General features: G+C 38.1%; 1 protein-coding gene across 1 annotated transcript; it reads right to left on the reverse strand.

The window, feature by feature from the left end:
* Positions 1-1,824: 1,824 nt before the first annotated feature.
* Positions 1,825-21,525, reverse strand: LOC114062113 (protein fantom-like). Its single transcript, XM_027893177.1, has 22 exons — positions 21,369-21,525; positions 20,423-20,567; positions 19,607-19,905; positions 18,344-18,443; positions 17,553-17,696; positions 16,020-16,125; positions 15,636-15,782; positions 14,919-14,992; positions 13,834-13,973; positions 12,688-12,794; positions 12,531-12,587; positions 11,693-11,872; positions 10,944-11,061; positions 10,012-10,464; positions 8,918-9,069; positions 8,241-8,318; positions 6,822-6,993; positions 5,838-5,962; positions 4,816-4,999; positions 4,076-4,160; positions 2,863-2,996; positions 1,825-1,928 (listed from the first exon to the last, which is right to left on the reverse strand). Exons 1-22 carry the CDS (start codon positions 21,451-21,453, stop codon positions 1,825-1,827), a joined length of 3,189 nt encoding a protein of 1,062 aa, XP_027748978.1. The 5' UTR covers positions 21,454-21,525.
* Positions 21,526-22,978: the final 1,453 nt, after the last annotated feature.

Raw genomic sequence — 22,978 nt, forward strand, 5'->3', positions numbered from 1 at the left:
TGGGAAGCCACTGTTCTGTGAAAAGACTGGACAAAAAGCTTATTCAACAGCCCTTCCTCTGGAACAGAAGACTGATCTCTCTTTTTATTTTTAGGCTGTTTGTGACAAAAGTTGCTTTATTGCTTTACTTTTCACAGTTGAAGATGTTCTCAATTTGGACAAAGACCTCCACAGCCATAAGATGCCCAGAGTGGTGACCTTTTCAATGTCTTTTGGTTCATTAGAACCTTCAATTCACATCTGGAGAAGGAGCCCCACCCTCCAAGAGAAATTCTTTTAATTTAGCGAGGAAGAGAAGAAAAATAATTTTTTGCAAAAAGTTTTACAGGAATAACATACAACCAAGAAAAAGCATTCACCTGGTTATCCAAGCACAGGCTTGGAGCAAGCTGCTGACACAGCTTCCTTGTAAATAAGGGAGTTGGCAAGAAAACATCCAGCTGCTCCAAACGATCTTGTGAAATCATTAACAGTGGCTGCATTCATTTCCATCCCCACCACCCTCAAACAGAATTGCCTGTTCTGTGTCAGAACAGCATTTACCAAAGAGCATTTGCCTGTTCTCTGAGCATTTGAAGGTTGGGATTGGTGCAGCTGTTTATGAGTAGGTAATCAGAATAACTCCTGGTTGCTAACAGTCTTTCAAGCAAAAGAAAGTTCACTTGGAGTTGGTTTTTTTTTTTTTTTTTCAGTAGAAGGACCGCGTTTTTCCAACATTTTTTCGGGTTCTTGTGACTTTTAATACATATGGAAATAACTGGGCATTCAACAAGAATGACAGTTTGTCTAAATAGAAAATAGGTTGTTTTCCAGATCCACAAAAATGTTAAATCATTGCTGGGTCAGGTGCAAGACCTGTCTTGCACTGTTGCAGCTCTTGATGCTGGACCCCTGAAAGATGTATTTTGATACACAGAACAGGTGTGGACAGAGGTTACAGGTTTATATCCCTGTTTCTCACAGCTCAGGGAAAATCCTTGAAACCTAAAATGTGTGAGTGAAGGTTATGAGGATGATTTCTTACTCTTAAAATAATCTAATATATATATAAAAAAAAAAAAACCAACCAAGCCAAACAACCCAGGAATAAACCATAACAAATTGTTTACCGCTGAATTATACAGAAAAATTATCTGAGCAAACCACATTGTTAACAATAAAAGCTGCTTTTTGTCAACTGCCTCACAGTTGTGTGGTGTTTGCCAAACTGGATGGCAATTTGATGGCATACTGCAGTCCATGAAAATCAACACTAAAATGCTTTGGGGTTTTTTTTTTTTTTTTTTTAATGCAAAATGTGAAATGGCTGAAACAAATGACAAATGTGGTCACACTTGTGCCATCTCTAGAATTTAAAAAAAAATATTTTAATTATTAGATGGTACATTAAGTGCAAAAACTGCTCCACATGCTTAGATCTAGCTCTGGCTGGTGATCCTGTCCTGAGAGAGGACTGGGATGGAATACTTTTAGTAAGAACCTACAAGCATTGCTGTCTCGAGGTTCCCAATCACATATTTCCTTACACAAAGTACCCCCAACTGGTATCTGATCATTTACAAGCAGGTTTGAAAACGATCTGCTAGGACTGAGTTAGACCTTGATACCATCAACTGCTTAGAGTCGAAGGAAGGGCCTTCAAAATAAGAAAACAGCCTGAAAAGCACACAAAATTATGCACCTACACATCAAACATCCCCTTCACAGAAATCAGATATTAAGTGCACTGTAAGAATGACGACGATCTCATCATTGGTGCACCACGGTCTTTATACCAGGAGCAGGAAACTTCTGGAAGGCAAAAAATGTCCCTTTTCCCACCTGCTACTCATTCCTGCATTCCTGGTGCACCGAACGCAGCGCCTGGAGCGCCTCCACTGTCACTGTCAGCTTTCCAATGACGGCACCGGCATCTTGGGAATCCACAACTGCAAAGGAAACGTCAGGAAACATCTGTAGCAATTCAATTTAAGGTTTGGCTTTTTGTTCTAATTAATTTTCCTTAGCGTTTGGGCAGATTAAAAGGCACCATATGCTAAAAAAACACAACCAAAAAATTAGAGGAGAAATAAGTAAATAGTAGAGAAACCTTCCAGTTCAGGTCCTCAGCCTGCTATAGGAACAAAGGAGCCAAGAATCTGAATGTACAACAATAATTAAGTGTTAGTGTTGGGATTAATGTGGAAATAAAAAAAAACCTATCAGTATGATAATTACCCCTATAAAATAATGACTTCTCACAAGATGTAAAGGCAGATGTTCCAAACTCTCTATTAAAGACATTATATGCATGGTTAGGAGTAGTTTTAAGTAAAAATACAGCAATTAATGCATTTGCTGCACTGTGTGCATGATGGGTCCAAATCAGTTATTAGTATTTAAATAGTAAATCGTGGTTTGGTTTTTTTTTTTTTTTTTTTCAGTTGTTGCAATGCAAAATTATTTCAATTCCAAGCTTCTGTGGTGGTGTAAAAGATGAGTACTGAAGCGGTTGGTTGTCATTACACAATATTGATTAGCTCTTGACAGAACTATTAACATATAAATATATAAAGATACATTTGTGGTCCTACTAAAATGAAGTATGTTGTAGAAAATGGAGAATTATAGTAAGTTCTTAATTAGATTTTATGAACTAATTACTGTGAGCTGGGAATGCTGTTTGGTTTTGGGTTTTTTAAACAGATTTGAAGGAATAACACTAATAGTTTTTGCAGACTTTTGCAAACAAGTGTGGAACCCATTAGTTAATATTACAGAGTTTCTTATTGAGACAATGTGAAACAATTACTTGCAAAGAAAAGTAGAAATCCAACAATTTTTAGGCTGCAGAAGATACCAAGGAGATCTTTTCAAACTCACCATCAATATCTTGCTCAATGATATCTCTTTGCTTCTGGAAGATCTCTTTCAAACTGACATAAGCAAAACCGACATCCTCACACTCCAGATCCTGCTCATCCTCTGGGGGATCACTGACCACTGTAAATTTTAGGCTAAACACAAAAGAGCCCCCCCAGAAAAACAAGCAAACAAGATATTTTACCTTCAGAAAGGGTGACAAATCAAATTAAAAAAAAAAAAAAAAACCAAAACATTAAAAAGGCAACCCCCCACTATTTTACATGTGAATTATACTCAGCATTTCCCACTGCAAGAATATTCTGGGATCATTTCTTTGAAATCTTCCCTCCTCCTTTAGGACTATTTAGCAGCACTAAAAGGACAGAGGTGTAACCCCAGACCTTCAGGCTTACAGAACTGATTCATTTCCCCTCCTACAATATGCTACAATAAGCATAATTTCAAACAGTGGGTGGCACTCAAAGTTGTGCAAAATTCAAGTATTTATTATAGGAAAAATATATATTTGTAAATATTAGTCACTAAAGCCAGAGGCCTGCTGAAAGTGTGTGTTTAAATAAATGGTCTAGAGGCAAAAAAAGGGAAAATATCACAGCTGTTTTCAACAGGTGGGTCGATTATAATTGATTTAACTTAGGATTTGGACAAAGAGCTAAGCAGAAGCAAAATGGCCAAAACTCGATAAAAAAAACCCACAACTTAGATGTGTAAGATAAATATTAAATTACATAAAAACAAATGAAAGATTATAATAACAACAACTGATAAAACTGAGCACTGGGAATAGATTGTTTTGATTCAATGTTCAATCACATCAATATGGGGAAATCAGCTTGGCACCTAAGACAGTGATAGAAGAGGAGATTAATGCTGGAATAATTTTTGGCTTGCAGGTACAACTATTATTAAATTTTCAATAAAGCATAAATGAAAAGCAGGCAGAGTAAGATTTGCAACAGTAACTTATGGCCAAAGGGGAGAATCATTCATTTAAATATTTAAATATTCATTTATATATGTAAATAATATAAATAGCATTTAAAAAATATTACAAGCTTGAAGTTCAGAAAAATATTTAAATCTGATATTTGGCACGCTTGAGCTTTGTCGTCTTTATTTACCAGAAATGAATTCCTCGGGGTTCCCTCGTCAGTAAAGACAAGGCAGACCATGAGCCCTGTAAATAGAGATTCACAGCACTGATCTGTACCTGTCAGCAGGCAGATCTGGCTTCAGAAGGATCGACTTGAGATACTCTCTTTCTGCACCATTATGTGCCTTATCCACATTTATCACTGCAAAGGAAAGTGAAATTAATAGAAATCGTTATTGATTGGTTTTAACCTTTTTAGGAGAAGGAGCATGAAGAACAAAGAAAAAGAAACCTTCCTCTTTTCTAATAAAAAGCAACAGTGTTAGCATCAGATGTTAGAACTGTGATCTAACCATCTAAAGCCACAGGACTGACATTTTCTGTTAATGGCCACAGCAGCCCTTGATTTTAAAAACCAGTGGTATTAATTGTTTTGTATTTGAAGTGACTGCATTTCCTCCCCTGAGGAAGGCTGTGATAATGCTGATGTGTGGCAGAGTGCTTGTCCTTTTTGACAGCCAGCCCCAGGAATTTAAATCCTGTGACGCCACTTCTGCAAAGCCACTTTTACAGAATTATTTTTCAGGAAAGTGTTTAATTTGAATGTCTGTAATAATGGCTTGTGAAAAACAGCAAACTGATTCCCCTGCTCCAGGATCCTGTCACCTAAAAGTGCAAGACAACACGAAGCGCTCAGACCGAATCTTAAACGAAACAGACTTAAACAGGAAAGAAAAAGTTAATGAATAATTGAAATACTAAGAAACAGCTGGGAAAATGATTGTCCAGGAAGGAGGTTTCACTGCAGGCATTCTCATCTCAACCCCCAGGCTGCTCAGGGAACACGTCCCACTCACCAGTGCTGTAGTTGTAGTGAATCCTCTGACCACCCGTGGGTTTTGGAAGGGACAGGGGGGTCTCCTCTGCAAGGAAGTTGTTTAATCTGCATTCCACAAACAGCTGCTGGATTGTTTCATCTGCTGTAACTCGGGATTCAGTGAGGCCGAGGGATGTGATTTTAATGCGGATTTTTTCAGCTTCCTGTTTAAAACCAAAACACAAACATAAAATCACTTTTTTGTTTCTTGAAGTGTTAACACAAATCATGCATTCATACATGTAAATCATCAGCTATTTTGTATGATTAATGCTGATTGGTTGTTACATATACACAAGGAGAATCTAAAGCCCCAGGGTTTGTATTTAATATATTCTGGATATTATTATTTATTATGGAGATAGCTTACATTTTCCCAAGCAAATTATATAATTAAACTGAAAAGCAGGTATATCCCAGTGTAAAAATATCCATCACATAGAACACTTTCCATTGCTGTCAAGTTCTTTCAGTAGTTGATGACGTAGTTTTACCCTCTCCTTTCAAAACATTTCCTTTTATTATGTATCTTAACTAAAATCCCAAATCTGATTATTTTATAATAAAGAAAATTAAATGAAATTTAGCTGGCATGACAGGAAAAATCCCATACCATCCTGTCTGCCCTAATACAGGTCCATGGCTTCAGCTGGCAATATTAGTGGGAATAGATGAAATAGTTAATGATGAAATAGTTAAAGGAATGATTTTCCAACAATCTAGCGAGTCAAACAACTGCCAATTGTCATCAAAGTGATGGTCCTTGACTTATGTTTTCCATCTCCAGATTTGTAAATAAAATGAAAGGAAGTGAAGTGTTCTGTGATTAATCACACATCAGAGACAAGGAGAAGCCAATGGTTTGTAATATATTTGTTTGGTTTTCAGAAGAAGCCAAGAGATTGGATCCTGGGCATGCACAACTTCACTGAAAACTGATGTCAGATATAGCAAAGCTACTTTTAGAGGACATTAAGCTTAAAATATTTGTCTTAGTCTTACCAAATTGCCATATGTACTCTGACTCAGCTGTTTAATATTTGTGGATACTGGACTTGAGATAATACAGTCATCACTGTCAGTTTTGATTGATTCAACAGCATCATCCTCTTGTCTGTCATCTTGGTCTGAAAGAAAAAGAAATCAAAATAAAATCAATGCAGCTAAAAACCTTTATTTTAGACAATCTGAGACTAGCTGAGAAATCTGATAGCAAATGCATTTCCTTTCCTAATAAATAAAGTGCCAGGTAAATCTTCTCTTCATTGCAGAAGATTACAAATCAATGACCTTTAGAGTCAAAGAAACTGTTTTTTTTTTTTTTCCTGGTTTGTTAAAAAAATAGGAATATTTACCAGGTGAAAGGTGGCAAACGGAGTAAGTGCTGTGATGAACTGAAATATGAACAACTGTTGGCTTTATATAAGAATATGGCCTGAATTTGTGGATTTCTCTAACTTCTTTAAAACCAAACACATGTAAAAGAAGAATGCAGCTTTTTTTTTTTTTTTTCATAAAAAAGTAATTCTGGTTGCAGGTGGATTATTTTCTAGAGCATTCAGGATTGTTGGTTTTTTTTTTTTTTCTCTGAAGCAAATTACTTATAAAGACAACAGATGTTCAGCATCAAGGTTTTCCAGGCTTCCTAATGAATTCTTATGCAGAAGCTGAAAATAACTGGACATAAAATTGTAGCATTCCACTTAAGCTTTTACTTTTAAATTTGGTAATGTGGATTTGGTTTTTTTCAGTACTAAACTCAGTTCTAAGGGAGAATATAAATGCTGTTTAATATTTTATCAATCTAGGTAAGATAGATTTTTGCAAGGAACTAGAACACAGTTTTCATTTGGGAAAATCATCTCTAGAGTCTCAGTTTCTCCTCATGAGGCAGCTCCCATTGCTGGTCAGAAATGCTTCTGCAAAGGGAAAAGAGCCCCAGATTTCTAAAGTACAGCTCCTTATTAACAAAACTGAATTTTCTACCTTCTGATTCCAGCTCTTCAGTTACTTGTGTCTCATCTCCAGGAGGAACTGATGGTTGGGCAGGTAACTGTTTCTCAGATAGATGGGAGAGCTCTTCTTTTCCCTGTCCAGTTCCTTCAGCCATCTCCTTCCCCTGATCATCTGCCAGCTGTTTAACCTCCTGCAGCACATGCTGTAGAAAAAAAAAAAGACACTTGACAGTCTTTATAACGCTCCTTGAGTAGTAAAAGTGACTAAAGTTTAAAACTTGAAAAGTTATGGCCCACATTCATTATCCACAGCCTTTAAATAATTGTATTGCTCATGCAATAGGACTACAGGAGGTGTCAATGCAGTAACATAAAACTGGTATAGCAGAGAGAGTCTCCCTTAGAAATCCCAGTTTGGGAAAAACTCAACTTTGAAAAGTGACTGTTTGAACAGCTGAAGATGTGAAGATGTGAAGATGTGTGTGTGACTACCCAGCTAACATTTCAGTTTTTCTTATCTTACCTCTCAGGAGATTTGATTCACCAACACCTGACTTGCTGTCTTTTAAAGTTAAGAAGGGCAACAGATTGACTGAATTCTTATTTCCAGTTTATACTGTATAGCTCACAAGAAAGTTCTATTCATAGTAAACTAAAAAACAGCAGAATCTGTTAATGAAAACTGCTGTTAATATTTCAAAAATAAATTGAGGCATTTATGAAAGGAAAACTTATCACACCTAGCTTTTAATTAATGCAACACAGTATTATTATTACTATATAATATTAGTACTCATAATCTTTTAAAATTACCTACCTTTGCTTACTGGATTTGATTAAAAGACTAAAGGCAGCCTATTCTTAGTTCTCTGAAGACAAATTATTTCAGATGAAATGAAAATTGACACTATGCAGCAGATATGTTGGAGATAGTTCCACACAGACTCCTCTAGACTCTGGAAGGATGTGCAGGTGACAGTGTACCCCAAATGTAGAAGTGTAATTGTTCTCACAGTGTGTGCAGTCTCAGCTGGTGGATCTGGTTTAAGGGGTGACTCTGAACTGCGTCACGCTGCAATTCACTGGCACAGCACTCAGGACCTGTTGGGATCAGTCCTGGTTTCTGCAGAGCCATTCCTGTGCTGGTGCAAGTGGTGCAGAGGTACTTTAATGATGCAGGGAGTGCCAAACACAGTGCAGAGGGATTGGATTGGGCCTGCTGGAATTTGCCCTAAGCCTGTGCAAGGTGAAGCTTGTCAAGGGTGGAGGATCTCAGGCAGTTCTGAGGGTGTCACACAAATCCCCCTGCCCTGCACCCCCACCTGTCTGCTGTCCTTCCCTGCCCAGGGCTGTGCAGTTCAAATAACCAAGTGGTCCTGATTATTAGTTCTACAGATTGTCCTTTCATGCTTCAACGTGCAGGACAAAAATAACTGGGATTTTCTGCTACCTGTATTGGCTTCAGGTCCAGAAAGGAGACTCTCCTGTCTGCCTGCACTGCTCGCTGCCTCCGTTTGGGGCTCGGTTTCTGTAGGAAAACAAAGATAGGAAGACCATTTACTGCCATTTTCTAACCATTTTCTATTACAGTAAGTGAGGAGAGACCCTCATTTTTGTCAAAGCCAAGTCTAATGGCACTAAATTCTGTATTCTAAACAGACCAGATGATTTATCAGAACTCATACACAACATACCTCTCAGGTTACATCATGGAACCTGTTGAGATTTTGGTACAATATAAACTTACATTATGAAATAACATAAAACTTACTCCAGATCTAGAGTATTTTAAACAGCTTAGACTAAAAAAAAAGCCCATTCAAAATACAGTGTTTTAATTTATCCATTTCAACCTGACTGCTTTTATTTCGTAAACAACTGTTATGTTTGGAAGTCCCTTCTTTTTCTGTGACTCTTATTTAAACTTTATATTACATTATATTACAAATATTATATTACATTATATTACAAATATTCTCTTCAATATCCAGTAAAAAAACCCAATAAAAACCCCAAAGTAATATCACAATACTCAAACATTTCTGAGTATTTTCTCAGAAACTTTTCTGAACGACCCATTCTAGTGATCTGCCACCGAGCTGGTTTAACAATTCAGGAATAACATACCTGGGATGGCTGTTCATGTTCCCTAAAATTGGATGTTACACATCCCAGAGCCCTGGATGGCTGTTTGTAAGGAACGACAGCTTGATCCATAGGGACTTGTAACCTGATCCAGTATTCTATGGTACCGTAATTTTGAATGTGTCCTGTTTTTCCTACGGAATAAATACGGGATTGCATTAATTTCCCTTTCAAAAATAAAGCCCTTTAGTAAAAAAAAAAATAGGAAGTGGCACAAATTAGAGATTAATTGACTGTGCTTCATGGCAGGGTTTGTAACAAGAGATCTGGAGCTCATGTTAGAGACAGAAACAACAACTCCTCTGGCTCCACACGTATGACTTTTTCATGCTGTAATCTGCAATATTTATTGTGTGAGCTATAGAGTAAGTTCAAGCCAGGTTCATTATTTTAACAGAGCAAATAAAGCTTAGGACAGTTTTGTATGTCAGCAGTTGGAAGTGTCCCAAAAAGTGGTGTGCAATTTGAATTACTGGCAAAGGTACCACTTTATAACAGCTTATTAAAGAAGGTTCTTTACAAAAATGGGAAGTTAGAGGTCACTGAATATGCTGATCTGACACTTTTAAAAGGAGAAGCAGCACAGAATATTAAATACTTCTTAAGAGTGTCCTGTCCAGGATATCCTAAAGTTATTTTTAAATTATGCACATAAATGTACCTAAAATAACGCAAAAAATGTAAACCAACGTCCCCACTGATTATTCAAATAATATATGAAATATTATTAACCATAATCTCTGTATTTTGAACCTTTCTGATGCTTTACAACTATTACATGAAGACCTTTGTCCTACCCATTTAAATCCCACCATTTCTTCCTTTATTTATTGCTAAGGAGTGAGAGGACATATACTGATGACATTTGGGCCAGATATTTGATACGGGTGAAGTGGGAGTGGCCTCTCAGTTTGGGTTTTCCCCCCCACACACACCTTTTACCCTAAAACTGCAGCTGCCCAAGCTTTCCCCACCCCAGCTGGCAGAATCACATCCAGCATTTCTGCCTAAACTTTGGGTTGTTTTTTTTTTTTCCTTCTGAAACAGTAACACACCCTTTGTGACACTCTCCTCACCAACTAAGTTTGCTGTTTTGTGGACCCTCCCGTTGCTGTCCAGGACCTCGTGGAAGTTGAGCGGACAGGCCGCCAGCGTCTCGTAGTCGACGCCGTAGGCGCGGTGCAGCTCGAGGGTGACGCTGCTCTGCTGGATGTAGTGACAGAAGGTGTCATCAGCCTGCACGAGGTACTGAGAGGTGAAGTCATAGGATGGGGCACCTCCCTGCACCACTGGGCTGAGCTGGAGTTCGAAGTCGTAGAAGGCGTAAGTGCAGAAGGTCGCGGGTTGCTGCTCGCCCAGGGCCTGCAGGGCTTCGGGGGTGAAGGTGGCTCTGCCGATGTGGATCTCAAAAAGGTTCTCTCCTCTTTCTAAGTGAACAGTCTCGACAAATTCGTCCACCCCATCACCTGGTAGGATTTCTGGTCTAGATTTAGCTGGTTTTGCATCATAGACGATATCTCTTAGTTGGGCTGCAAGTGATAAAACAGAGGCTGTGATATAACTTTTTTAAAAAATCCAATATAATTAATGACGAAGTAAAAAAGGATAAAAGCCTAATTCAATTACATTAACAATGCTACTTCCTTAAAGGCACTACCAAAAAAGAAATCACACTTTAAATCATACACCTAATGCTCAGGGCGAGAACACTGACAACAATCAAGAGTATTTCTCAGTGGGCCTGCTTCAGTACACATCAAAATAAACACAGGCCCCTAACAGTTATTAGCAGATTATAAGGGAGTTCAATTTTCATTGAGGTCAATGAAACAGTGCACAGATAATTTTCCGTGAAAGAACTAACCTTTCTACCAGTTTTAGGAAAAGTGTTTCAAGTGAAGAACAGATTTACAGCGGATAAAATGTTTTGAAAAAAAAATTAAAAGAATCATAGAACGTGCTGAGTTGGAAAAGGGACCCATCAGGATCACTGAGGCCAGTAAGATACCTTCTAGTTTTCTGATGCGTGCAGCTCTGATATCAAGCAGGTGGGAATACTGTTCCAGTTTTAACTCGTAGTCTTTCTGTGTCCTTTCCATCTTTTTAGTCATTGTTTCTACTTCAGTCTGAAAAAAAAAAATTAGTGTAAAAAAAAAGGACTTTTGAGGCTCATCTGCGCTGATACTGCAAATGCTTTTGGCAACAAATTAAAATAGAGTTAGATTTGAGGAGAAAACATTTACAGCACCCAAAAATGCAGCGGTTTTTAATACATCCATGCAGCAATCAGTTCTAATTTCAGCAAAATCTAAACACATCTTTGAGAAAAACAGAGTAGCTATTCTTTCAGGACAGTGTTTCCTAACAGTTTCTGTTATTTTAAACTTGAATAATTCGAAGGAGAAGTCAAAATATGATCTGCAATAATGCAACAGAAAGAGAGTGAAAGCAGAGTGTTGCAGACAGGGAAGCTTATCAGACAAGCACACTTAAAATCTTACTTTAAAGAGCTGATAAGAGCTCAGAGATAATGCCAGGAAGGCAGAACTTGAGGGGCTGTGATCAGGAGGAGTTAAAAGGCTACAGTTAAACCCACCTCAGGTTTTTTTAAACAATACTTTCGACACCAGCAAATTTTATCTTCGGTTCCCTAAGCACAGGCTGGCTTTGTTGCCCGCTGAATTTGCAAAGTGTCAAAACTACAAATGGTAAATCACCGTTCTCAGGTTATTTGCCACTGTAAGCAGAGTTTAGTACCTGGTAATCTTTGCTGATTTTGTGCTGCATAATTAACATGTTCCTGGTCTTCTCAAGTTCTTGCACCGTTTCTGCGTGTGTTAACTGCAGCTCCCTCATGGAGTGTTCCAAATCTTTATGGGCATCATCTTCCAGTTTTTCCAAAGCCAGAGGGTCCCTGTTCTGCTGCTGCTTTCGATCCTGGAGGGAGTGAAAAAACAATTAAAATTAAAAAGGTTTGGCCGTATTTGTGCCTGACGGAATGGACAGCACTGGGAGTTGCTTGTGGTGAAACAAGAGAGGCAGCAGAACTTTTATCAATTCTGAGCACGTGATAACACAGAGATAGGAATGAGGCAGACCAGAAAGTGTCAGGATTGCATTCAGCAATGTAATCTCCTCATTACCAGGCACCAATTACAACTCAGCAGCTGTTCAGAAGCAATCACGCCTGTCTATCCAGTGAAAATACAAACTTGTTCCTATGTTTGCCTTTTATATAATTAATAATCCTGCGTCAGTGAATGTGTAAAATGTGGATTATTATTCTCAGGTCTATGCTACTTTTGTTATTAATACCGAAGTTTTAATTTTCACTTTGGGTTTTTCAGTGTTTTTTTTTTTTTCCTTCTTTTTTTCATTATCATTGATTTACAGAATTAGTAAACACAACTGTCTTTAATAAACATTAAAGGAAGAACAACATGGCATGATAAGTGATTTAACTGAGGAAAACGGTGGTGAATCTGATTTAAAATAATGGAATTAATGCGAAATATATCAACTCCTAGAATGGCTTGAGTTGGGAGGGATCCTACAGATCATCCAACCCCTCACACGCTTTTTCTTTATAAATTACCTTTATAAGCAAAAGGGCTTCATTGAGTTCTGCCACATCAACATCACTTTCCTGCAACTTAATGGAAAGATGTCATCAGATGGGAATCAAAGAAATACATTCAAGTAACAAGAGAGGGTTTTTTTTTCCTCATATTCTGAACAGAAATAAAGTTCACCTTGGTGAAAAACTTCACTTGATTTTTCAGATCATCCAGTTGTTGCTTTTGTTCCAGGTAGCATAACTGCAGGTCCTTGTTGTCTTGCATCAGCTTTTCCTTTTGGTCTTAATGGAGGAGAAGAAAATATTAAGCTTAATTCAACATAGCTTAAAAAAAATTAAAACTTGCTTTTTTTCATATTAATATGTACATGAAAAATTAATTTCAAAATGCAGAAAAGAATGTATTAATATAAGGAAATCTTTGTGTCCTGGTTCCGGCCAGGACAGGGTTCATTTCTGCAGAAGTTTCCTTTCTATACAGTGCTCACAGTTTTGAAGTCAGTGGCTTGAGCAGCAAGTGTGAATATTAAAAATGTGTACAAAAAAAAGGTAAGAACAAGCTGAACTCAAGCCACAATCATAAGAAGAATTATTCTCAACAAATTGGCTCACTTCATTCCATCAGACTGTTCACAAAAGGACATCTTTTAAAAATACACATTTGAAGAGTCAACTCTAAACTAAATATTTTCAATTCCTGCCTGTGCTCTTCTTTTGTAGACCTTATATTGCTACAACATATCACAGTGTTGAGATTAAAAAAAAAAATTGGAAGGTCTTACAAATATTCCCTAGAACTTGTTCCTACAGCATGGGAAAAACATACATGAAATAATCTGTTCAGCAGATTATAAGAAAACTGTGTCATTGTAAATGTATAGCTTGTAAATAAAAACTAGTATATACTGAAAATATTAAAAAATTCTGAATTATTAAAATTAAAAGACAATTAAACATCACCAGGGGCCTGTATGGGCTTCATGTAACTTTGTACAGTAAACACAAGAGTGGTTTACAGTTTGAGAGAGTGTCATATGAGCCTCTTTTCTGTAAGAACTTTCAAGGCAGAGGGAGAAGAAATACTGAATAAAGAGTAAATATTAACCCAACAGGTGTAGAATGAACACAGGTGAAATTCTCTGAGCCTCATTCAGCACATAATATGTACTGGGTCATTTTTTTGTATTTAATAATTTTGAGCAAACGGACACTTAAAAGGCAGCTTTGAAAACAGCACCCACAGAAACTACCCTTTTCTGGGCAGTGAACCTGAACTCCAGTCTCACACCTTGAGAAAATAACATATTTTTCAGAAACACACCTCTTTCTACTTTAATCTTGTCAAGGATTTCATTCTTGTCCGCCAAGTCCGATTTGATGGCTGTCTCCAGTTTAACAATCTGCAGTTTCAGCTGCTGCTCCTTGGATTTCCATTGCTGCTCGTAGGGCACGCTGAAGACACTGGGATAAAACACATGTGAAAAGCTTTCCTAAATCAACCTCCACAGAAAATAATAAAGTAAAAAAAAATCTTTTGGTGCTACAGAGAACACCTATCATCATGTCTGAGGAGTTAAATAAACATACAACTGTTATATCTCATCAATTAAAAAAAATTTTTTATTTCTACTTGGATTTTTACTACCTTAACTTTTAAGTTCATCACAGGCAATACAAAAAGTGTAATAAATACTGTAAGAATACTATAAACAAAATCTGATATCACTCCTATTGTGTTTAGTCACTGATTTTTTTTGGCAGACATCACACTGACAAGCCAAACACTTTCAGAGGAGAAATAATTTCAATATGAGAAAAAGACTTCAAGCATTTCACCTGCTTTCTGAGGCGATTCTTAGCTCTAGGACATGTGTCTTACTTTCTAAACCTCTTTAAATGTAAAAAAAATCGCATAGTTTTACAGTAAAGGAAAAGTTTATTTGAAAGTCTTTTTAATATGCTTGTGCAATTGAGCAGAATGACTTCTTTTGGTAGCTATTACCAAAACAAACTGACCACCCCTCAAAAATAAACATAAATAAACACTGGAGAAGCTGTCAAATACCAGATTTTATATATGTTCACTGACAAGTGCTGGAAGAACGTACAAAAAGTTCAATCACCCCTTTGTTAAAAAAAAACCAAACAACAAACACTAAACCAAAATAAAAAGAACAATCCCCAAAGCAAAAAACCCAAAAAAAAGCCTAAAGAAAATTATTAGAAATATTAAAGAACTACACCCCAGAAGTTTCCACCCACACTTACTGAGGTGATAAACTGGAGCATGAACATTATTTACACGTGTGCACACTCACCATGCAGATGAACATTCCAGCACAGTGCAGGAAGATCTGTTCAACAGCACAGGAATGGAGTTTTTTATAAACAGAAACCATCACTTACCTATTATGCAGCTTATCATAGTTTTCCTTCAAGAGTTCATTTTCTTTTTCCAGGTAATTTATTCTTTCCTGTAACTAAAACGAAGAAGGATCATTGCAGCACAAAAAGAAATGACAATGGATGTGTGAAGACAAATAGTGGATAATTTGTGTCCTTGTAGACTCTTCATACATTGTAGAGAATGAGTAATAAACCACTTGATTTTTACTCCTAAATCTGGATGACTGTTAGTGATGACAAACTACTCTGCGAGCTGCTAGGCTAAGTAATAGGAGTGACTGATTTGAACTGCTAAATCAGATGTAATATTGCATTTAATTACTACTGTAATTAGATCAGGGTGAAAGGATACTCATAAAGTAGCAATCCATTTTCAATACATCAAGTATGATTTTTTTTTCAGTTAACAAAACACTTGTTCAGCATCAGAACTGACACGAAATCCTATGGTTTAACCTCAAATGCTGTCCAGACACTGGTGCAGTGATTTTGTGACACAGGGATCAGGTGTGGTTCACAATTCTATCAAGTGCAAGCAGCAACCACTGTTTCACTTTGTAATGGGATAGAAGTATATACATTAAGAGGCCAATCTTCTAAATGTGTTTGAATGGTCTAGTCACATTCCTGAATTTAAAAGGTATCCCATCATTAACTTTTCCCTTATCTGTATGTACTACCCAAAGCAGATTCCAGATCTCTTGAACTCAGTCTCACCTCTTCTGTCCTCCTGTTTGAAATAGTCACTGACTGCAGCTCTTTCTGAAGATGGAAGCACTTTAACCGCTCCTCTTTAAGCTGCTCATTCAGTTCATCACCTTTTGCTAACAAAGCGTCATGGTTGGTCTTCAAATTCTTCAGGTTCTGTGAGAAGGAAGGAATATACAGGGAAAAAATTAAATCACACCCAGCAGAATGTTCCCACAGAGCATATTCCAAGGGGGGGGGGGGGGTATCTCGTGGCAGCACTGAACACGGGTTGTAAATGGGGTCAGCAGGAGACATTCCTGAGAGCAACTGAAAGCAACACAAGGCCAGGAGAAGGTGCCGTTCTTGTTGCCCTCAGGGAACAGGAAATGTTACTGAGCAAACTGCAATCACCTCTTGAAGCTGGAGGAATTTTCCTTCCATGGCTGAGAGAGCATTGCTTTTCTCAGCCAGCTGCTTACGGACCTTGATCATCTCCACGTTGTCCTGGATGTTTAGCCTTCAAAATTAAAAATAAACGCATCATGAGAACACATTTGGGAGAGGGTTTAGTGTGTAATACCCAAATTCATTTCTTCTTCTCTAATCCACACTACCGGGAAATAAACACTGATGACACAGCAACTCAGATCACTCCATCTACATCTTTGCTTGTTGTGTAGAACTGCATATGACAGGAAAACAATCCTCTACCCAAAGAGATTATTTGTTTTCCATTCACTTCTTTCCCACCATCCAAAGTATTTGGTGCCAGCAGAACAGCATTTTGCATTCACACTTTCCACCTATCAAGCACTGTTAAGAAAATAGGTCTCAGCAATTTATACTAGAACACCTTAAGGCTGGTATTCAAACAACCTGCAGGTGTGTCTTTACTGCATAAAAATCACTTAATATCCATGTTCTTACAGTTCTGAGATTAATTTGAGAATGTACTGTTTAACAGAAAGGATCTTTAAAATAAATCAGAATTTTAAAAAATACTTAAAGTGTTTTTCCTCACTTCAAAACAGTGCAACTAAGCCCTACTATTTTCACAAGTAGGGGAAGAGAAAATATTTTTTTTTTTCATTTTTTTTTCCAAAAGTTTTTAAAAAAATTCTAAATATTTTCCAAATTCAGTGTAGTCACAGTGTGAAGAATTATTTATGGTGATGACTTCTTTAACTTATTCAAGGTCCATAAAGGAAATTCTGAGTAGGGGGACTTGTGATTAGGTGAGTAATTTAATAGCAATATTTTGATGCTTCATTTCTGTAGTGTCACTGGTTCCCTCCCTCCCTTGAAAGGCACTTCAAGAACTGACCACATATTTCACCACTGAAACTTTCAGTTTTGCTAAACCAACCCTGAGATGCTTCAGTGAACAAACCCTGGGAGGGGGGAGAGAAGGATTGCTGAAAATTGGACACAAAGAACGCACAATTTAGAGCCCTCGAAGGACATGCTGAAGAAACCAGAAGATAAAGCAGAAACTATCAAAGTTAGTTTCTCTCTGGGAAAAAGAGAATAAAAAGGATGAAAATGTAAACTAAATTAGCACGAGAAGAGAGAAATCAATAACCATTAGAACACTAATTAGTGAAGAGAATAATATCATCTGTAACACACGAAGGTTAATTTCTTTGTTTGCTAAAAATGTATAAATCCTGACAAAGTTTTGTCAGTATTTATTTATTTATATTTGTTTAGTATTTATTTGTGTGTGTTCATGCAGCTGGAGCCACCCCTTGCACTCAGCACTGGGAATAAAGTCCTGCCACTTTGTGATGCTAAAAAATACTGTTGGAGAGTTGGATTTATCCTGATGCTTTCAACCACAGCAGGGCCGACATTTTCCTGCTATTTGCAGACTCCAAATTCCTCCTGAGTGTGAGTGAGCATTAAATTGCCTACATGAGCCTCTACCTGAGGTTTTCAGGGTACCTCTGGCTTGCTGTGCCTTGCTCTTTCAGCCTCAGGATGGATTCTTCAATCTCCTTTTCTTTCCTTCTCAGTTGGCTCACAAGAACCTCTCGGGCATATTCGAGTTCCTCGATGTGTTTCCTCTGCGAGTCAATCACGGTCTCCCTGCAAGTGCAAATAATTTCAGTTCCAAAAGCAGAGAAGTATTTATTAAAAGACAAAAAATTTAAATGAAAACTCAAGTATCTTCCACTTCAGTGGAAGTAATTTTTAAGCTTTTGTTTTGAGATAGGTAAATTTACACACAAAAAAAACCCCATCAAAAGATGTGTCTTAAACAGTGGAATTTATCCAGTAAATGCAATTTTAAAAATAATTTATGAAAACATTTCTCTGCAATGATTTCCTACGATCCCAGTGAATCTTTGTGTTTACACAACTCCAAGCACAAAATATATGACTACACATTAATTCATATATTTCTATACTCAGCTTGCCCATTTATTGAAAATAGAGCATTTACAGATGATGTCCTGAATCCAATTTAGCTAAATCGTTATGGAAATAAAGATACTACAATAGGTTTTAGAAATTTATATGCAAAACTTATATTTTGCATTATAAACCCCTGATCCTCTGTGGTCTTATCAGAAAACATTTCTGCATTGTTATTGTCATCAGATCCAACCACTTCAGTTTATTTTCTAAAGTGAAAACTTCTGAAAAGATGTATTTTTTTTTCCCCTTCAAGAAAACCGTAAGTTTTAAGAATAACAGTGACCAAAAAAAAATAAATAATATGCAAACCATACAAATTTCTTATGTCAGCCCTTGAATCCTCGAGCTGACTCTGTCCAGATTTTGGGAGCACAGGGTCAGAAGATCTCACTTCTAAATTCTGAAATCTCATTCCTGGAAACAAAGACAAGGTAAGAGCAATTTTTGTCAGGCTGAATGAAAAAGCATTTAACAAACCAGCAATCTCTGCACAGTACCAACGCTTGCAACTTCTATTTTAGATGCCATAACAAGTATTTTTACATCAAACTCACACGGAAAGACACAGAGTATCTAAAACACAGCTGCTGTAAAATCTGAGCTCTGGGTGACACAGCGCAGTGTTCAGTGCTAAAAACACGTCCTGAGAGGTCTTTTTAGAAGATTTTACTTTCAAAGTCAGAAAGCAGAGATTGAGAAGATATTGAGAAGAACAGTATCAGTATTATTAAACAGGAACATGGAATTGTATTTGCTTTTTGTCAGCGTTTTCCTCTGCAAAATCACAAGCGTTGTCCACCCAGACATGCCAGGAAAGGGCCACTTTTAGTAGCATCCTGAGCCCCTAGTGAAGAAGAAAAGTCAAAAGTTAACTGTGGAAGAACTGTTACTTCAGGAGCAAAAGCAATGTTTTCTCCAATTTTTTCTGCTTCTCTTTTTTCAGCAAGAAAAAAAAAAAAAGTTTTGAGGTGGGACCAAAGTATGTAAAACATTTCAAACACAGCACAAAGGCTGCCGGCCCTCAGCCCCCGAAATGGGGTCATTTAGGTTTGAGGTACAATCAGACCATCAGTTTCCCAAACACCTGCAAAAAAATTACCTACTTTTCATTTGTGTTAAATTCATTTATTTTTAATTTTGGCCTCTGAATATTATTTTAAGGTGCTGGTAATTGTGTGTACATATATGTGTGTGTACACATGCCCAGAGTATAGATATTTTTATTTAGTTTTGGTGATAGCAAGGTGTTTCTTAGATGGTTGCTTTCAGTAAAGCAACGAGAAAGCAGAGAGAATTTACTGAACATTCACACCTCACTAGGACTTTTGCATGAGCTTTCCACGGTGCTTTTAAATCAGCCAAACACAAAGCAGATACAGGAAGACATATTTATTTATTATTTTTGGAGTCTTCCTTTCTCTTCACACCTTGCAGAGCTAAACCTTCCCCGAATTTTTCCGGGTGTTTTATTGTTGGGGATAATTTCTCTGCGATAATTTCCTGACCTGCGCTGACGACGTTGGGAGATTCAGGGAGGATTCTACGGGTTCCCTGTTTTGAATCAAGGTGAATGGTACCTTTCTTGGCCTGCTCTGGCACTCCAGAAGCCTCTCCCACTTTTCTGAGGCCCGTGTTGATGCGGGATTGGACGTGGCCGTAGGGACAGGGCCGGTGGCCTTGGATCTGGAGCTGCTGTTTGGTGGAGATGAGTTTGTGGCGCAGGTTCTCGTTCTGCTTCTCAAGCTCTCGGACTCTTTCTTGCAAATTCTCCATCATCTCCTCCAGCTCCAGGGCCTGGCCCAGCCTCCTGGGGCCACCACCAGCCTGCTCAGATTTTCTCTTATCGTTCACGAGCCGGATCAGCTTGGTGGTCATTCTGGGGAAAACAATCACAGAGGTGAGAAAAGGAACGTGAAAATTCAGCTTAAGGAGTGTTTCTGTCGAAAGAAATGGAATCACTGCAAAGCCTCCAGCAGGTTTGGATATAACTAGTGCTGCCTGTGAAGAACTCTTTGAAGATGGCTGCACAGTGGTTTTTGTTATGGGCTGGAGTTCATTTCCCCAGAGCAGCCCTCACAGTGCTTGTGCTTTGCACTGGGAGCTGGAAAGGTGTTGATAATCAGCAGAATCTCCCTGTATGGGTCATTCTGATTCCAGAATAAAATCCTTGATAAATCATTAGGCTTCTATAACCTCTTCTTCAATTCCCAGAACACCTGTTATATTCAGACTTTGCCAGCACAGCTGGAAACCCAAAGTGACAAATCCGAAGCAGTAGCTGGGATTCCAACTCCTGATTTTTACCACGCTCTGAGAGAAATCAGCGTGACTTTTAATGCTGATGTTTTGAGGGGCAAAAAAAAAAGTGAAAACAAAAGCACTAAACCCCATACCTTTTAATTTTTTCCTCCTGCTTGTTTGCATGCTGTTTAAGCAGGATGTGGTCGTCGCTGATGCGAAGGAATCTGTCTTCCAGTTCCTCTCGGCTGATCCGTGAAATGGCTTGTCGAGCCTTGGCATTCTGTGTGGCTGATGGTTCTGCCCAAACCAAGGCAACTTTAAATTACCTTCAATACATTCTACAACACACAATTCAAAAGTCTATCTCGCTTTGAAATACTGAAAAAAAAACTTAATGCAAATTTTTAAGCAATTTGATATTTTACACTTCCATCGGTCTGATAATTTTGTCAGATTTATTGGCACGTTAATCACTTCCTTTTTCCTTCCTCTTACAGACTAAAAAGAACAAAAAAAGGAGTTCAAATGACGCAGCAAACTAAACAAAAACAAAACAAAAACAAACAAACAAAAAACCCCACAAACCCCCCCCCCAAAAAAATAAAAAGAAATTACCTGCTACACAATGCAAAGGTAACAATTTAGCAAGCACCCAAGTAGGATCAAACATACTACTTAAAAAATAAAATTAGCTTTACAATGAAGGTGCTTTCAAATCTGTTTCCAAGTCAACATGGTCTCTTGCAGCTTGAAAGAATTAACTCATAATTCTGAAAATAAGTCGAGTAGTTCTATTCTAATAGCAGCTGAGCAATATGAAAGAATTGTGTGGTACTTTTAGTCCCCATTTTTTTAAAAATGGATTTGGCCTTAACCTTAATTCAGCAAAAAAAGTTCTCTCTCCTTTTGGAAGGGTGAATATTACAACTAAGTGAGTTTTAGCAGCTCCTCTCATAACAACCAACTTAAACATAGGTCACAGCACCTTTCAGAATTTAACTGAGATTTTGAATGGTATTTGAACTTAATTTTTAGAAAGAGACTAAAGAAGTCGCTGATCAAAGTGTGTAACTGCACGAAGCAGCATCTGGTACAAACCTTGTGGTCCTTCAATGCCAGCTGGAGTCAGCCCCGTGTCCCTCATGGCCAGGTCCCCCACGGTTTCATCAGCTGAAACAGGCATGGCTTATCTGCCAAGGACAAAATTCAAATTAAACCATTCTCCATCTGCAGTTTAAACTGTGAGACCAGAATGAACTGCAGTACATCATATGAAACAAGGACAAAAGTAATCAGATTCACTGAAACAACAAACTCATATATTATACTATAAATGCTCCTATCTCGGTTGGATTGCTCAGAGGACAATCTAAACTTTTAAGTTTAATGCTATGCCAGCTTTAATCCATTTATAAAATACAGCTTTTTTTGTTACATACATAATAGCTCCAGTTGTATATGTAGAATTATAATTGTTGTCTTCAGAAATCTTTGGGTTAAGGCCATATCTCGAAATAGATGGGAGACGGGAACCTGTAAAGGTTTCTTCTGTTTTTTTCTTTGGGGTTTGGGATGTTTTTTTAACTATTTATTCATTTTAAGACATGTCAAAGCTTAAGGCATCAGCTGGTACATGAGTAATAGCATATTGCACTATCTAAAAAAATGGTTCTATCACCACCAGCATCTGACAAATTACTACAGAAAACTGCATATGACTTTGCAGTGTTAGACAAGGCCAGACCCTAATGAGATGGATTCCTAAAACTAGAGTATCAAACCTCATGCTTTAGGTCCAAATTCCTATGTAACTCCCAGAAGCGAACTGCTGTCCCAGCATCATTCAATAGGAGCAACACTGAGGATTTTAAAATATCAAAAGTTCTAAGCCAGAGGGGCCAGATGGAGTTCCTAATGAAATCTTAAAAATTGCAACATTTAATTGTTTGAATATGGATTTAGAATTTCCTGAGTCTTGGATGTGGCCAAGATGATGCTTTTCTCACAAAATCCCGTCCCACTTTTCTGACAGAGGGAAGAAGAAAAAAAAAAAAAGGAGGAGAAACCACCTGTCTACCTTGGCCTATCACAAAGTATTTCCAGGCTACATTCTCTCTCTATTGACTCCTTCAAAGATAAACATTTATTCTATTCGGCTTGTCATCCAAAATAATCTCATTTATTACTTGGAAGGAGCATTCACACATATAAACTTTCACGTATCACCTTCCAAACGTTATCTGTTGCAGTGTTGTGAGTTTTAGGCGGTGGAAAGGAAAAAAGGAGAGAAGACACTTAGGAAACCAGATCACAATATTGTAATGTAGGCAGAGGGGAGAAACATCTCCCAGACCTGTAAGTGCTACTGCACCACAGAAAAAAAACCCCAAAAAATCAAAACAACCGCGTCTTGCTTTTAATACATTTCACGAGCGCGTTCCAAACTTTCCTTCGGCTCGGCCAGCTCAGACCGAAGGCCTGGAAGGGGCAGGGAGGGACGAAGGCAGCGCTGGCCCCGTGAGGGGAAGGCGGCACTCCCCGCGTTCCGGAGCGCAGCTCCGGCTCAGCCCGGCGGCCTCTCCCCGCACACAGCCGCGGCCCGGGCAGCCCCTCGGGGCTGTTCTCATTAAAGCCGTGAGGCACCCGCTCTTTCCCCACGGGCACCGAGCCTCCCGGGGCTGATATCGCCTCTTCGGGAGCAGCGAGAC

This window comes from Empidonax traillii, unplaced genomic scaffold, assembly GCF_003031625.1.
Source record: "Empidonax traillii isolate 1590-97213 ecotype Southwest subspecies unplaced genomic scaffold, ASM303162v1 scaffold383:size710549, whole genome shotgun sequence".
Classification (NCBI taxonomy): Eukaryota; Metazoa; Chordata; class Aves; order Passeriformes; family Tyrannidae; genus Empidonax; species Empidonax traillii.